This window comes from Scomber japonicus, chromosome 2, assembly GCF_027409825.1.
Source record: "Scomber japonicus isolate fScoJap1 chromosome 2, fScoJap1.pri, whole genome shotgun sequence".
In the NCBI taxonomy this organism is placed as follows: domain Eukaryota; kingdom Metazoa; phylum Chordata; class Actinopteri; order Scombriformes; family Scombridae; genus Scomber; species Scomber japonicus.
In genome coordinates, this window is record NC_070579.1 from 10,069,520 (window position 1) to 10,087,752 (window position 18,233).

The 18,233-nt window shown below is 39.7% G+C and overlaps 1 protein-coding gene and 2 non-coding genes across 3 annotated transcripts; all 3 read right to left on the reverse strand.

The window, feature by feature from the left end:
* Positions 1 to 20: 20 nt before the first annotated feature.
* On the reverse strand, positions 21 to 17,885 carry LOC128370380 (transmembrane protease serine 6). The gene is made up of 18 exons (XM_053330962.1): positions 17,652 to 17,885; positions 13,897 to 14,029; positions 13,668 to 13,810; positions 13,381 to 13,448; positions 11,963 to 12,150; positions 11,749 to 11,790; positions 11,132 to 11,336; positions 10,042 to 10,178; positions 8,584 to 8,696; positions 8,186 to 8,295; positions 5,716 to 5,858; positions 5,492 to 5,590; positions 4,145 to 4,258; positions 3,945 to 4,061; positions 3,572 to 3,740; positions 2,681 to 2,958; positions 1,024 to 1,160; positions 21 to 290 (listed from the first exon to the last, which is right to left on the reverse strand). Exons 1-18 carry the CDS (start codon positions 17,724 to 17,726, stop codon positions 126 to 128), a joined length of 2,436 nt encoding a protein of 811 aa, XP_053186937.1. The 5' UTR covers positions 17,727 to 17,885; the 3' UTR covers positions 21 to 125.
* Positions 12,908 to 12,979, reverse strand: trnac-gca (transfer RNA cysteine (anticodon GCA)). Its single transcript has one exon. It is a non-coding gene; the product is annotated as a tRNA-Cys (tRNA).
* trnac-gca (transfer RNA cysteine (anticodon GCA)) lies at positions 13,171 to 13,242 on the reverse strand. Its single transcript has one exon. It is a non-coding gene; the product is annotated as a tRNA-Cys (tRNA).
* Positions 17,886 to 18,233: the final 348 nt, after the last annotated feature.

An 18,233-nucleotide genomic window follows, 5' to 3' on the forward strand; every position in this document is an offset into this window, starting at 1 on the left:
TTTTGCAGGGAAGAAATCTCAAAAAATCTACCATCGATTTCTGAGTTCATTGGTTTAATGTTTTTTTCATTTTCACCCAGCTTCACCATGATGAGGATGTAAAAATGATGAAGATACTCAATGACTCAGAAGTTGCTGATGACCTGCTTGATCCAGTAGGTGAGCCTGGTGACACGAGTGTAGACGCCGTAGTAGTCTGGACGCCCGCAGCCTCTGCCCCAGCTCACCACCCCGGCCAGGAACCAGCGACCTGACGGCTCCTGGCAAACCAAGGGGCCGCCAGAGTCTCCCTGACAGAGACAGGCAATGTTAAAGGGGCAGGGGGGTTTAGATTTTATTGGCTCTACAGTAAAAATGACCATACTCATTGAAAGGGCTGATGATCAATACCAGTGACTCAGGCATGACATCACCGATTGCATGAATGTGCTGCTGTTAAGACTCATTTTATGGACTGTGTATGGGGAGGAATACACAGATAGATAGGATTTTCTAGATTCTCTGGACCTATCTATTTACATTGAGAGGCAATAGGTTGCAGGGTTTGTTTTGAGGACATGCGATTTTCACTTTTTTCATTAAATGGATTCCAAACAGAGAAAGAGAGAAAGTGACCCAATTCATACATACCTAAATTTACATTTCAGTGAAAAAATTATCTATAAAATATTACAAAAACACTACTGTTGTGCCAAATCATCTAAAAATCTGGCTTTATGTAATGATTTGGTGGTAACAGTTGCCTTTATGCACATCCAGCAGCAGATATACAGCAACATTGGCAATGATTTGATCCAATATTCACTCTTTTTTTACTCTCCACTAACTTCTGAGGAAAATATCTGCTAAATAGTCAACTATGTTAAACAACTAGATGCTCACTTTTTCTTTACAGTTAAAGATGCTGCAAATAAAGTTTCACATTTGATTGATAAACATACTGGTTATAGCAGCTTTGGATCACGCAATTAAGTAGAAAAAGAGCATTATATCTATGTGGTCTATGTATGTGTTTCTGTGTACCTGACAGGCATCTTTCTCTCCACTGCGGTAACCGGCACAAAGCATTCTGGGAGTCACCAAATGGCCGTAGGAGCGAACACAGGCCTCCTCACTGACGAGGCGAACGTCTACCTTCTGTAGCACGTTACTGGCACTGCCTGTAAGAGGTCAGAGGGCAAAGGTCAGCAAGGGAAGGCCAAAAGATGAATCCTTTTCCTGTTCATACACTTGAGACAATGCATGAACTCTCAAAATGAACCCAGAAGTCATCTCCTCCTTACTAATATCCTGTTTTTTAAGCCTGCTGAGAATTGAAACTAAGATAATAACTACTTATGTTTGATTCGCTTACTGAATGTCAATCCTAGAGCTTCAGATGACTTTATATGAGCAAAGTACAAACCACACAAATCAACTGTGAAATATCTCACAGACTGATGTCACATATATCCTCAGCTTCAGCAGAGCTCTGCTTGTAAAATCAGTCGTTAAACGTTTTACCACTCTACAATATTCAGCCTGAAAATGTTCTACATGACTGTAGCGGCCCTTTTTATGTGTGCAGTTACACACCAGCTCAATATGTAGTACATGTTTTATCTTAACAGCTAAATGAAACCACTTCACTGGAATTGTAGTGGTGTAACCGCATTGCATCGAATGTGCACGAATCAAGGTAAACTTTTTCCTCTCAAAAGATGCAAAACCGTCAACTTCTATGAATTTTTGAAACTGACTTCTTGTTCAAGCAACTTTAACCCACTTCATTTAGTTCATCACAATACCGGAAACCAGAACCACAAACTTCCACCCCCTTTACTTAAAGACAAAACTGTTTCTTCTTTTTAGTGTTTTTTTTTCATTTTCTGTGTTTAAGTGCAAATATTAATATTTTGGTGGTATTTTCAGTCTTAATTAATTATGTTTATTCTACTTTGGTCTCCTATTTTTTTTTCTTTCTTTATTTCCTGTCTTTGTAAGGCACTTGGCACTAATGTTTGAAATGGTCAGATCACTCTATTCACTCCCAGTACTTTAATCTAAATGCTTCATTGCTCCACAGACTTACTCCACAGCTTATGTTTGCTCTATTATTATGATAGTATAGCCTACTTTTTCTTTTGTATCACCACAAAAAAACCACCACAAGTGTTCAAAGTGTCCCAGAACAAGCGTGCTTTCAACGATTGCACAAGACGTATAAAAGGTCGCTTCCTGTGAAAATACTGCAGTCAGTAGAAAAAGTGTAGTGCTCAACATTTAACACGAAAAAAAGGGAATTTACAATAAAACAAAATACTCAAAAGCACCAAATAAAAGCCAATATTACAAATGTTTATGTGTGCACGATGCAGGGAAACATATTCTTCTGACGTCAGTGCTGAGATAAACTTTGTTGAATTCATTCATTCATTACTGTGAATGAATTCAACAAACCTGTGGAGTAACTGTGCAGTTGCTGTGGCCCAGTAGTTCCCATCATGACGACACATTAACACAACATACCAAAGATTACAAAACCTTTTGGCAATAACTTCCAAATAGCAGAAGTTTGTGAAATCTACCAGTAAAATTCATTGTCTACCAACTAAACCACTTCCACAACCAAACTTTCACCCTCTTACCCCCCCCCCCGCCCCCCGCCCCCCGCCCCCGATTTCTCTCCTCCCCTCTTCACCTCCCTCTCGTAGCGCCCCCCAGCCGGTGACCCAGCAGAGCAGGCCCGGCTCGAGCTGATGCGTGGGTGGGGGCAGGCAGGCGGGTCGAGCGTGCCCGGCCAGCAGCATGGAGGCGGGCCGATCCAGCTTCAGCAGGGCCAGGTCGTAGTCGTGGGACTCATCGTCGTAGTATTGGTGTAGGTGGATCCTCTGAACTCGCGCCACTTCCTCGGTGGGGCTGCTGCGTCTGAGACGGAGTTTTCCCAGATAGACCGTCCACATCGAGGGGGAGTAGAGACTGGAGGAAGAGGAGGAGAGAAGAAGAGGGCAATAAGTATGATTTTTTTCTTCCAATGGCACAAATGAATGTAAAATACCTCACTGATTTTAAATAGTTGCATTTGTTGACTGTTGCCAACTTCAAACGGTTTCTGTCTTTCAAAACTTACTTTCTACTTCAGAGCCAAATCTCTCATCCACTGAAGTTTCATGGCTCTCTGAGAGCTGCACAAGCTTTTAATCGCTGTACAAGAAACATTAAAAGAGAGCTAATCCTTTACAGTATGTTGCAAGCAGCTATAGCCGTGGCACTGATCCAACCGGCTGATGCTGGCTTTGAAAGATACAAGTGTATAAACGCATCCAATAAATACTCATTCGTGTGAGTCAGACATGCTGTCACAGCTAAGCCCTGAATAGTAGAGACATAGTCATATGTCATTGTGACATAATCATAAAAAAGTGCTAAAAATGCTACAAAATGTTCCATGAGATCAGCACATAAACATCTTTTACTGAAGATAATTAAAGTTTTTGCTCAACAACGTGCCCTGGGTTGTTTTTGCTCTAAAAACACTTTCTCACACCTCAAGTCACACACCACTTCCTCCCCTCTCTTTTCCTGTACTCACCGGTCGTCATAGAAACAGTGGGCTGCAGATATCACCCACTGGCTGGAGATAAGCGCGCCCCCACAGATATGGGTACCTCGTACCTGAAGGCTGGCCTGCCATGGCCATTCTCCCTCTGTGGCGTTGCCCCCCCCAACAATACGGCTGGGGAACTGCCTCAGTCCGCATTCTGAATACACACAGAAGTACAAAGGTGAACATGACATTTTTATAAGAGAGAAAATGCCTGTTTAAGAATGATACTGTGAGATAAGATCAGGTTTAAGAATGTATTGGTCTAACAGGAACCTAGTCAAGAGAAGCCGCATGAAGACAACATAAAAGTCAAAATACAAACTATGTCAAATTAAAGACAAACAGAAATACTTCTCACCACAATGTTTCTCATCGGAGGCATCAGGGCAGTCAGAGATGAAATCACACTCTGGATTTGGTTTCTTCAGGCATGTTCCATCAGCGCACACATAGGTCGTATCTGTACACTGCACAGCTGGACACACACACACACACATTGTGAATCACTTTGAAATGCTGTATGAACATCCACATGTAGATTTGAGTGTGTTCCAGTACCATCAGTACAGTTCAGCTCGTCTGTGCCATCGGGGCAGTCTGGATGTTGGTCACACACCTTGTAGTGGTCAACGCACTGACTGTCCTCTGGGCATTCGTACTGCGCCACACACACTTAAAAAGGACACACACACACACACACACACACACACACACACACACACACACACACACACACACACACACACACACACACACACACACACACACACACACACACACACACACAGACCTATGATGAGTACTGAGGTCACTGAATGACACCAGAAAGACATTAGCATTAGATTTAGCAACAAAGGCTACATCCTGCTCTGTGTTGATACATAAATGGACAACCAGTACAGTACATGTTGTCATATTTGATCATCTTTGGTGTGGGAAATGCAAAAGTAACAATATATCAACTATGAGTATGTAATACAGTTATTGATAATGATGATTGAAAAAGCGGCCCTTCCCTTTTTACTTTACAGAACATACATGCCATACTGTTATGCATCAGAAAGAGTCTATATTATATCATACACCTACTCATATACATTCTGTTTTTATATCTCATGATTGAATGTTTTTCCTCTCAACTCAATCTTTGCACCATCTGCATCCATTTCACTTTCTATACTATATATAAATCATACTGCCTTACTCATTGAAAACCACATTTTCACACTTTTAATCTGTTTATCTTCAATATCTATCTTTATCTATCTTATCTTACATTTTGTGTGCACTGATGTGTGAGAGTTCTTCTAGTTGATGTATATATCTTGTGAGTTGGGGTTTTATATAATGTACTTATTGTAAATGTTTTACCCAGAAGGCCCAAGCAGCTATCTGACCAGCATTAGTTTTGCAGTAATACCATCATCTTCACCTTTTGATGAGGTCATAGCAACTTGAATTGTTGTTTTCTTAGCTTTCTCTTTCCATTGCTTCATCACATGTTGTGTATTATCTCTTGGCTGTCACAGCATATGAGTTTTTGTCTATCATAAAGTCAAACTGATTATAGTTTTAGCTTGACAAGTTTTCACTTTGCCAGAAATTGTCAACCATCCAAGTAGGTTTAGCGACAGAATCGAGAAGAAAGCCCATCAGATCAGATCAGATCAGCATCACTCACAGATTTTAAAGCCAGCTTGCTTTCATGAGCAACAAGCTGACAAGGCTCACGTTACAGATGCTTGGACAATCCGGCCCTTAGCAGTTTTTATGATACAAAACCATCAACTTTTTATCTTCCAAAGTAACACAGCAGTCAATTCGTTATGCTGCTCCAGTTTCAACAGGAAACACTGTGCAGGATGTTGTGTGTGAATTCATACGTTTAAATCTAAATATATATACCACAGTTCCTCTCATCAAGTCCACTGGGACAGTCCTTTATTCCATCACAGGCGGGGACACACAGGCCGTTCACAGTGCACAGAAACTGACCCGGGCAAGCTGTGAAACACACAAATGCATGCAGTCACACATCTGTATTCAAAAAAACTGTATTCAATCAATTTTACCTATTGATTGCTTTATCTGAAATGTACTGTGCAGTCTCTTCTGCATCCATAACTTACGATCTGATTGGTTAAAGACGCTGTAATGCAGCTGCAGGCCCGGCCCTGTGAGTGACACCTCTGATGTCATGACAACAGTGGCAGTCGTCGAGAGCAGGAAGAGGCGTTCGCTGTATGGCTGGAGGTTCCTCGTACCACACAGTCTGATAATAGACAGAGATACTACAGTATGATCAAATGGAAGTCAAAGGGTTTGTGTCTTTTTTGATGTGCATGGAAGTTAGCATGTGATATACTGTTTGGTCTATTCCTCCTCTGTTGCTCTTCCTGAGGTTTCCTGAGAGTTTTGTCTTATTTGAATCAAGAGGATGTTGAATCTAAGGATAGAGGATGTTGTATCTCTGTACCGATTGTTGTGGCCCCCTAAGGCAAATTTGTGATTTATGATATTAGGCTATAAAAATAAAAACTTGATTTGACTTGACTTGAACTCCTGCTATGTTTCCCTATAGGCTTCCTCTTCTTTTGTTCTTTTTGGCCAGGCCTCCTGACTCTCATTGTTTTTTTGGGGTTCATTTTGGTATTCATAGTTTTGGTAAACGTACGTATTCTTTTCAAATGAATCAACTTGGCGATCGTGAGTTTGGATTCTGTGTCTTATAGGTCGGTCATCTTTTGAGCCATTTGTAAGTTTTGGTGGCCATAACACACACACACTGAAGGTAAAAATTGGCAATGCATGAAAAGCTCTCAATCAATCAACCAATCTTTATTTGTATAGCGCCAAATCACAACAAAGTTCTCTCAAGGCACTTTACACATAGAGCAGGTTCTAAACCAAACTCTTCAGGTTTTAACTTTAAAGAGACCCAACATTCCCACATGAGCAACACTTGGAAACAGTGGCAAGAAAAAACTCCCTCTTAACAGGAAGAACCCTCAGAACCAGACTCAGAGTGGGAGAACATCTACCTCGACTGGTTGGGGTTGAGAGTTATGTAGCTATCTGCAGTATATTGAGATGCTGTTGCCCACTCTCGTTGGTGTAGGAAAATGTGACGACATAACAGAGACAGAAAATTAATGCTGTGTAATAATTCTGCCTATTTAACACAATATACGTATTTGAAAGTTTAATCATTTACTTTTTTAATCATAACTGAAAACACCTGACTAGTCTGCACATTGTGACTTACATGGAAAACTTTGACCTGCACCAACGCTTCCTGTCAGATAGCAAACTACGCAGACTAAAAATAGTCATTAGATTAATCTGGTGGAAATATGCACAACCTTTTTCTGATCTCTGTACACATTTTGCGTAACATCTATCTATTGATGTCCTCTACGTGTGGTTTTACTGAGGAAAAATACAGACTAAAGATATAGGGCTCAACCTATAACACCTGTGCCTATTAAAAGTTTTTATATATTTAAGCTGTGGTGAACAGACTTTCCAGTTGTTCTCATTTGAAGATCAAACACCTGTAGCACTATACAGATGAGTTTTAAAATGTCTTCACGCAGCAAAATTTAACCCATGACTAGATTTTGGTGTTCAAAGGTCAAAGTTGTGACATCACAAAATATCTTTTTTGGCCATAACTCAAGAATTGATACATTGATTATGACAAAATTTCCCAAAAATGTCTAAAATGATTAAGTGATGACATTTGATATCTAAAAAGGTCAAATGTGATATTATCTGACTGACTTGTGTGTCCAAGCAGTTATAGATATTGTAGGAGATGAATGACAATATCCACATTAACAAACCCTTAACAAAGGACTTTATGTAATATTCAACATTATGAAGGCCTATGTTAATACTTTTGGTAATTTTTTGCTTCATAATTGTCTTCAGTCAATATTTGAAGATCATAGACGAATCCACTACTTTTCATTAAAACTCTAAATATGACAACTTAAATGATTACCTTACTACTGCAATTGACTTAACTTTAATAAAACCCTTAATTAACTTGGTAGAAAAACACCAATTAAAGATATTTCAATTTCAAATTAGACTCAGTTTTATCAAGAAAAAGGCTTTAAATGTCTCGTATTATAGTAAAACATGAGGCAGCAGCTTAACATGGCTTTATGATAATTTCATAATATTCTAATATTCTGCAAAAAAACACTTTTATGACCATTATTCAACGCCTTTACTCAGGAACAAAAGGGTAATTTGGTAAGATACTGAACTCTTCATCTTGAAACTCTGATGATTGTATTGATCTTCTGTGCTGCTGGGTTGATGAGGTGTGTGAAGCATCCACATTTTAAAATTTGTAGCTTCTTTGCTGCAATATTCATATTTAAAGCATTGTGTACTGTCTGGAAAATACACTGAATACCTCTTATTACATTCCTTCAAGTCTGGATAGACATGGATGTAAACTGCAACTTGACTGGTTGGTGATGGCATAAAAGCACAAGGCAGTTTTTTTCTAGTTTAATCCCACTGAGGTACTGAGTCACCCTCTGTTCCTCCAGACCAGCTGGACTCACTGTGGTAAAAATCTACCTGCGGTTCTGGATGATCCACGCTCCCTGAGTACAGGCCTGGTTGTAGCTGGCTCGGCTTAGCTCATAGCCCTCAAATGTCAGAGATAAGCCCATCCCTTCACTGGGCATCTGAACACACACACACACACACACACACACACACACACACACACACACACACACACACACACACACACACACACACACACACACACACAGACACAGACAGAAAAAACCCAACGTATTTTTGGTAAATTTCATGCTAAAAGGGTTTTGCGTGTTCTTTACTGGCCTCAAATGTCAAAAATGAGTCAAATTTGATCTGTAAAGGTTAAGTAATGTATGCAATTGGGTGAATGATTAGATTGATGATTAAATGAGCAAATTTATCAGTTAGTCCATCAACAAGTGTCTTACAGTAAAGTTCCAGGTACAGTTGGTGTCGGGGGGGTAGTAGCTGGGAAAGAAGGGTGTCTTCAGTGCACCCTGGATCCCTGATACTGCTTTCAGCTCTATAGTGTAATTACAGTCTGAGAAAGAGACAGTGAGAGAGAGAGAGAGAGAGGGAGAGAGAGAGAGAGAGATGTTCCTCAAAATAAAAATCCATTCTCATTTGAGGCCTCAATGCATTTTAATTACAACACACAGAATGAGAACAAATTTCATCTTGGATTCTGTGGCGTCTACGTTCCACCATTGTCTGCATCTGAGAACAGAGCCTGCAGGTTTTCATACAAACTGGCTCAATCAGGTCCCAAGTGGTATTCATTTAGTTATGTCGGAGATGACTCACCGCACCACTGTTTTTTTTTGCGTATTTTCCCTTGAAAACGAAATAACATCATTAACTTATTCTGGTTTAATGTCAGTTGCTGAATAATCACATCTTTGTTTTTTTTTCCTATGAAACATTTAAACTCCTACAGCCGCTGATTGATAAAGTGGCAAAACATGTTATTCAGACATTCATGTAGCCAAAACGATGATGTATCATTTTTTAAATAATATTATTAGAACGTTGAGGACTGACGGCGTAGTGTTATAACGCTAGTATAATAATAGTGCTGTGGTCTGTGAAGCCCCTGTGGGTTCATGTGTGGGGACTAATTTCTCTCTCGCTTGCAGGTGAAGAGCTGAGGCTGATTGCAGTAACTCAGATCATCTGGGTCCAACGCCCTGTAGCTTATAATGTGATTCCTCTTTCTCATTCATGGGAAGGCTGTGCTAGAGCTCAGAGCATCCTGCTGACTCTCTTCCCTCTGCTTCTCCCCACAGGCATCACCATCTTTGGTTTGGTTTCTGGATATGCATCTTCAGTTGTAGATATCGAACACCCTCACCATTCATCATCCAGCCCTTACACTACTGATGCCACACATTTTTTGGCTTAGATAAACTTATTTTGTTAAACATTTGTCATGGTGTGTCTCTCTTTTGTCATGGTCAGTCGATAGAAAGCTAATAGCATAGATAACCAACCAAGAGCTAACAAACTAATCAAAGGACATAAGAAAAGCCATGAACATAAAGTCTGTTTGCAGGACGAAGTAAAAGAATTGGTCTGTTAAGAATCATCGACGTGACCAGAAGATGGATGTTAACGACTTTTGTAATCACTTGACTTTTAAAACCTCATGGGGTTGACATTTTTGTCATTTTAAATTAAAAGTCTTCGCAGTTAATGAATGTCTCTTATTGTCTATTTGCATAATGACATTCCCATCAGCCTCAGCCTCAGGTTTTTATTCTGCTCACTGAATTGCAAAGTAAATAATTCACATTTCAGTGTACTATACTTCATCCTACTCCTTTCAGTCTTGTGGATGTAACATTTGTGAACTAGTAAAGAAGATCTGGGCATTCAGGTGGTCTTACCTTGGTGGTCCCAGGCCTGTGCAGTCAGAGAAAAGGGGTCCTTGTAGTTGTACAGACCCTGTTTCCAAACTACTGTCATCCACTCGCCTGATGAAAGGACACGGACTATACGTTCATGTCTGCTGCAGCCATAAACCCTAAAGGATAGAGAGAAATATGGATAGAAGGAGTTAGAGGCAAAGATAATTAGTGACAGGTGGTGAAAACATCGATAAGTAGGGATGCTCGATATTGACTTTTCTGCCAATATCCAATATTCCGATATTCCCCAACTCTTAATTTCCGATACCGATATATCACCCAATACCGATGCAGGCTGTTAGGTAACAACATATATCCTATTGTGGAATTAACACAATATGTCACTGCCATATTTATTTATAATTACAAATTGACTATAGTTCCAAACCACAGACATAAGCCCCGTTTCTGGAGGCGGGACCTTTCCAGGAAGTCTTCTCGCTCGATCCTCTCAGCTGTTGCGTCTCCAACAGACACCCAGATAAGACCCACCGGACTCTGACAGAGGCTACTCGCCGAAAACATGACAGAGAAAATGACAACGAGGAGGTAAACCTCGTTTCTGGTTTGTGTATTCGTGTATGTTGCAGTGGATGCTATGAACTTGTTAGCCACGGTTAGCAATCCGCGAGTCTAGCGTGTTGTTGTTGTTTTACGTCATCAAGCGCGCGCAGGTAAACGTCCCATGCTGCGTTCATGCAGACTCGGAAAGGCTGAAATGTACAGAACAGACGCCGGTTATAAAAACCCGATACCGATACTTCCCGATATCACATTTTTAAGTAAATATCAGCCGATAATATCGGACATCACTACCTACCTAAGTGAAAAAGAGTCTGGAACAGGGTTAAATTAAACATTTAATCCAAATCTCTAGTCTCTAATTATGCACTGACTTTGGAAGAAGTGGACAGAAAGTGATGTGAATGTGTTGTTCTTCTTATTTGCAGACAGCAGTGACCAACTGATATCAGGTGTTTACCAGAGGGTTAATATTGGCCTCATATGTCACAACTAATATGTACAGTATCTGTCTAATTGTTTCCTTGTCTCTGTGGATGAAACTCACGAGGTGATGAGGTGAATATCAGTAGGGGTGAGGGAGTCATACACCACCAGTCTGTCGCGGCACTCTGGCAGCAGCCACTCCATGTGGAGCTCCAGCTGGGAGCCAGGGGCGGCCTGGAGGTGCCACATGCAGGAGGAACGCTGCGTGTCGGGGCCGCGGAGAGCCACAGGACTGCTGGACACCAACTTTTGATAACGGTAACAGTCTGGAAGAAGAAATTGTAAAGAATAATGAGGAGCGGTAGAACTAAGCTGTCCTTGTGTGGGAACTGTTTTGAGTAAATTTTGTGTTGCGGTTGAGACTGACTTATGTGTCCAAGTTGTTACAGATATTGTAGGAGATGAATGACAATATCAACACTATCGATCCCTTAATAAAGGATTTGATCTATTACTCAACATTATGAAGGCCTATGTTATTCATTTTGGTAATTACATTGCATTGGAACAACCATGTATAGCAGTGCATGCAAGAAGAATACTGCAGATCACTGCAGTACATGCAGAAAATGAATTTGCTAATTATTTTTTATGATGCATACTCATAGACCAGATGAATAAAAAAGCATTGAAAGAAACTATAATTATGAATAAGGAAATGAAAATACACAGTTATACCAAATGAGGCTTTGAGAAGTTCTATAACTTTGGAGTCGGTCTCTGTAGGGAGCAGAACAAAAAGACAGAAGAGAAAATAAAGAAGAAGGAAAAAAAACACTTTCCATTCCTGTATTTTCATGTCTTCACACACACACACACACACACACACACACACACACACACACAGAGAAAGTCTCCCCTCTCTTTGCTTCCCCTCCTCTCTTTCTCTCACCACTGATGGACAGCGAGGGGAGGTGAAGGAGGTATCCATCAAAGCTGACCGTCTCCTCTTCCTCTGACCTCCAGTAACCTCTCAGACCGTCCACCACGCTGCTGGTTACCTTTTCCAGTCCCACCCTCTCAACATGGCTGCTGGGCACAGACAGTATTATCCAAAAGTGAGCCACAACACTCCCTTCCCTGCAGAAACAAAGCAGAGACCAACATTTATGGTGTTGAGGAGATGTGAACAGTCAGAATATGGCTTTCCTTCTGTTTGTTTTGTTATAGAAGTTGCAACCATTTTGGCTATCGTCCATCTGTTAAAGGGTATAATAAACCAACAGTAATGGAGACAGTGGGCAGAGTTCACAAACCTATTATACAATCAAGTGTGTGTTTGATATTTTTTTCAGGTAAAGCATTTAAGCTCTGAAAAGTCACCGTGCATCTCCTACATACACACCACAGGAGATGATGTCAGCTGAAGTTCAGCAACAGGACCACACCCGTTCTCACAGTCCTCTTCCGTTCACAGCTCTACAAATACCTTATGCCATATGCAGTTAATCATAATGGGGAGTTTTTGCGGTTTGTTTCTGTGTCAGCTTTCGTTCATTTATAACCATTTGAGGCCTGTGCTAATGGTCCCAGTATATGTTGTTTTGAGCCAGTTCTTGTTTCTCCAAATCTCTATATTGGAGCTGGCGAGTGCATAAGAAGTTGGCATGACCCATAGAGCCACAATGGTCACATTTAAGGAACATACATCTGGTTAAAATGAGCTGGAAATATCCTTTAAATTAAGATATAAATGCTCCATATGTCTGTGGTCTATTTGGAGCACCACAATGTTAGGATTGCAAGTTGCACTTTTTTTTGAATAACATAATATAAAATACACATCACTTCAAACCAGCTTGAGCACTTATTAAAAGTGAAACCACAACACCAATAAAGGGGGCACCCAGACTTGAACTGAGGACCTCTTGATCTGCAGTCAAATGCTCTACCACTGAGCTATACCCCCTCTGATAAGTAGATGATCATTCAAAACATTGATTATATAAGCTTGCTGATGAATTGAACAACTGGATGAAGGTGAAAACAAGTGGTTCTTGTTCATTTTCAAGCACACCAAATAGAAATCAGTTCTAAAATAATCCATGCTTCACTCTTGGGATCAAAGCTGATACTTGTTAGAAGTCACCAGAGTATTACAGGGGGCACCCAGATTTGAACTGGGGACCTCTTGATCTGCAGTCAAATGCTCTACCACTGAGCTATACCCCCTTCCTTAAAATAAGTACCATACTCACAATATTCATTATAGGCTGAGTGATTATGTTTTTTTATTTGGCTTCTTATGAGCAAAAACATTACTGAGAGTCGTTACTTCCTTCTAAAACAAAAAAAGTCTGATTCAGTTACCCAAAAGCAAACACAGTGGTGTAGTTGAAGTATCGAGAAAGGCAAGAGCTCTTCATTATCTTCTCTACCTGAAACACAGAGAAAGAAAATATCACCTTTCACATGAGTGTATTAAACCACATCTAGGCCTATGTATACCCACATCTAAATATTGCTGCTTCCTTTTTTACAAGTAGTAGTTAAGTTCACAAATACCTAGAAAACCCACACCTGTGAACTCCCATGCCATATGAGCCATGTTATTCAAGTGTACATTAGTATCAAGGGAATGAATGATCCCTGCTCACCATGCTCTGTACTCCCTTGGCCTCTTTCTTGAACGCACGGCTGCTGTGAGAGGACAGATCAGCAGAGAAGTTCCTGTTGAGGATTGACACATAGGCCGTGTACTGCTGCTGGACACGGGGCTCCAACACCCAAACCTTGTACTCTGTCGGAGAGAAATGTATGAAGATCGATACAGCATGAATAAATATGTAAATATAACACAAGAAAGGAGGGAAAAAAGTCGCTCACCCAGGAAGTACCAGGCCAATGCGGCTGCTCCAGCAATGAGGATGATGATGAGGATGATGAGAAAGGCCAGGAGACACTTGCAGGAGCGAGTCTTCCTGATGGGTTGAGCCACAGTTTGTGCACCAGTTACTATCTGTGGAGATACACTTAATTTCTTAATAATAATGAATCTGCAATGTTGAAAACAAACTTGAATGATTGCACAACAGAGCACACAAGGCACTGAGATGTTTCCCAGTGGACTATATTTAGCCACAGGGCTGTTAGGTGCTTTGTTTTTAACTGGTGGGTGAAATGTGTCTTCTTACAAAACAGCATTACATTTTTGATTTTTGGAAATATAAAAAAAATATGTAGAATATTTATTAAAAGCTATATTTTTTTTAAAAAAATAATACAGCCACGGGGCGTTTTGAGGGGTACAGAATGAAAGTATTGCTTTTCCATAAAAAAAAATTTTTTGTCTGAATTAATATTTTTAAAATTTTTTGACGGGTTCGACAATGACGTTCTGACACGTTCTGTGTACATTGTACCAGCCAATTAGCGACAGGAATTGCGGGTTGCCAGGGTTGTCTGTTGTTCCGGTGCAGGCTGCAGCTACTGTAGGCTGGCACTGGGTGAAATGGAGTTGTAAACAAGCAGAGCCGTGTTGGACTCACTAAAACCAGCGTTTTTTGCTCTCAAGTACAACTTTTCATCACAAAACTTCGAAGGTAAGACAGAATATCTGTTAGTCGCTGTAAATAAGTGGTTGTTTACCTTTTGTATGCTGCTGGTTCACTGAGTTTTTAGCGCAATAATAGTGGTACTGTTGATCTCGCCAGGGTCTTAGCTTTCATATGAGATGCTATTTGTTTGTGTACCATGAAGTATCAAAACGGTAGCAATGGAAATGTGGAGAGTGGGTTGACTTTCTGACGCTAATCGGATTTTGATATTTGATCATTAACCTCTTAACGCACGCTGTTCCGTTCACGGGACGGGACGGATGTTAGGAGGTAGCCACACGTTCTTCTGAATGTTTTAAACACCAACCCTTAAACATATATACTCATGCCGTATATTGTTGGAAAGCTTAGATTGTCCTGATTCCTTCAAGACCACTCACGACTTATATGGTTGCTCACAGCCGTAATAGTATTAGCGATTAGCTTGGCTAGCCACTCAGCTAAGTGAGAAAAGCTATAATGCCTACATACCTTCAAAGTCTTCCCTTTATCCACAACGATCATCTTATGACTCAGGACTTTCTGTACAGCTCGCCAAGTATCCATTCTTGTGAAATATGAAATCCGTTTCCATAAAACCGGAATATTTTCCTCAATATGTCCATGTATTTAGTCCAACACGTAACGTAATAACACAAATAACAAACCATATACGGTCCGTTTACGTCATTTCCTGACCTGCGCGTCCATCTCAGAGTACACGTGACTAGATGTTTACGACCGTGAGCCTCTTCTGCTTCTGACGACATGCAGAGACATTGCTGCTACTCCCACTGGCGTTACAATGTAATGTACCTCGGTGGTTTCAAGTCAGTTACAGCGAGGGTATGTTCGCTTCCTTTTTTCAAAATAAAATCAGCAACTCTATCGTTATGGTTTTCTTAATAATAAAAGGCAACGGGTGTTTTATTTTGTGAAAATGACCGGAAGTGCGTTACTCGCTACGGCTAACTTGAGTGGCTCCGAATTCGCAGGAACAAAACTTTAAGCAGATGTTATTTGGACAAATTAGCGTCACATTGTGGATCTAAAGGGCTACTTTCTCGCCTAAAAAGGTTAGACATGTGGATAAAGTGGTATATTTACAGAGTTAGAGCTAAAATAAAATCCGGCACCGGACCTGGCAACCCGACTGCTGGAATTACTTTTTGGTTGTTGCGACTACGATCTCGAACATTAGATGGCGTTGTTCTGCTCATTCTACATATTCTACCTTTAAGCACTTAGTGAATTAGTTGTATTTTTATTCACGTGTCACCTACCTCTGAACTGTCAATGCTATAATGAACCTGTGATCATTTAAAATATATATAAAAACAACATATATGTTAACAGAAAGCTTTTTAATTACAACTTTTTTGGGTAAATGTTGATGCCGATATTAGGGAGTAAAAAATGTCTGATATCTATATTTTAAATGATAATCTTATACATATTATATATACTTAAACGCATATATTTTTGCAAAGATCCCTCAAATGTGGTTGATGTATATATTTTATTGTGCACTGAAACAGGAAACTGAAAGAATTTAATAATCATAAATAACTATAAATTAAAAAACACAACAAAAAGCATTTACGTATAAGCTTGAATAAAGAAAAAGGATCACATATACATAAGATGATACCTATATACCTAAAATAAAAATATCAGCACATATTAGACAACATATAATATAATATGATCTGTGATAGGCCAATATTACTGACATATTACTGACTTCTATGAAGGTTAGAGATGAGCCACATCTCTGCTCTGACGTGTGAAAAGGTGAGTGGGTGAACTCACTCACCTTTACATTCACGTAAGCAACAACTTATCGTGGTCAAAAGCCACATTTCTCACTAATAATTTATCGTTAGTGGTCCTGGTCTGAGTGGAAAGTGCTAGTGAGAGATGATGATGAACAGAGATACTAATAAGTGGTGTAATATATTCAATATTTGCAACTGTCATCATATCTATAATCTTTATCTCTTACATACTGTTCATATTCTGACTCATTAATTAGTCTCTACACCTTTTCACATTCATAAATTCCCCATCAGTCATTAATAAACTGATTAATCCTTCAATTGATAAATCTTATAGGAAAAAAGACATTCACAATAACTATTTTATAGAACATGATGAATACAGCAACATGTTGGATGCTGATTTTTTCATCTTTGTACATTTGCTTATATGAAATGTGCACAAAAATGTAAAAAAGATGCATTTTATTTGCATTTTTGTAAACTGTGGGTCACAAAATAAATGTGTAGAAGGTGTTTTTATAGCTTTCAAGTGTATAAATGACTCAAATTTGACCCTGAACAGTATTTAAGGGTTAAGACAACCTTGTGCAAACATTTATATTGATCATTTTACCCACTTCCATCATGAATTTAAAACACTGAGAATTTAAAATGTTTTACAATTTTAATATGCGTGCATTTGCAGTAAAAGAGCAAATCTTTTGTCCTTGTGGCGAGACTCAAACAAGGAAGGTTTGTCCACTAAATGGGACATGCAGACAGATTTTAAAGAAATATCTTTGTGGAATAAGCTTATTTGCTTTCTGGTGGAGAGTTGGATCAGAAAATCGATACCGTTCTTAAAAGGGAGTTCTTTCAATCTTATTATATAAAGCAAATATCTCCTAAAATGTTGAACTATTCCTTTAAATGCAGGAATACAGACTTTTAGCCTTGAGCTAAAGTTCTTCAGCTTTAATCCAGTGTAGATACAATACCTCTGGGGTTCATTGAAGTATTCTGTATTTATGAATGTGGATTAATTTGCCTCTCAGTGTGTGAAGCATTCATGAACCCAAGAATATATGAATGAAGCTTCTAAATGTGGAGATTTAAGCCTAAAGGTCCACAGTCAACCAAAACAAGAGCTTTTCCATCATATGAAGGCCTTCTGTTAAACACTTATTTATTCTAACACCTCTACAGGTTTGACACATTTATCTGAACATACTGACTGATAAACCTCAGATTAAAACATATGTATTTCAGTGTTTGCCTTACTGACCCCATTGTTCAGAGAAGCGGGTGCAATACCCTGGTCACATGAAATGGACTTCTTAGACCCCTGTCCGAGCGCCATTGTGTCACTCCAGATCCCTCGTTCCTTGAGAAAACATCTCACTGTCAAGTGAGCAAGCTCATCGATGTCTGAATTTACAATTTAACTAAGCTTTTAAAGCATCTCTGGTAAGCACACAACCAGACATGCTGCTCCGACAGACAGAGAATGGCTGCCTCTTTGTTTGTAAGTCCAAAGGTAAAAACATGTCAGTCAATATTTCCCAAAGCTTGTTTGAATCCGTCCATTTCTCAAAGATAGGTATATATATGCTCTGACTGATAGTAGAATAAAAAACACATTCACAAAGCCCTGACTGGTAGCTTAATTACAACTGATCACACAGGTAGCAAAGCACAGCAGTGAGTCAGGTAGATAGGCAGCAGGTACGCTGATGTCAAAAACTCTCACCTAGCAACAGTGATGCTCCGAGTCACCTCCCCCTGCACAAGTAGATCTGATGGGAGTGGAGCAGGGATAGGCTATAACTCATTTCTCCAGAGTTCATTTTCCATGAAAACAAGACTC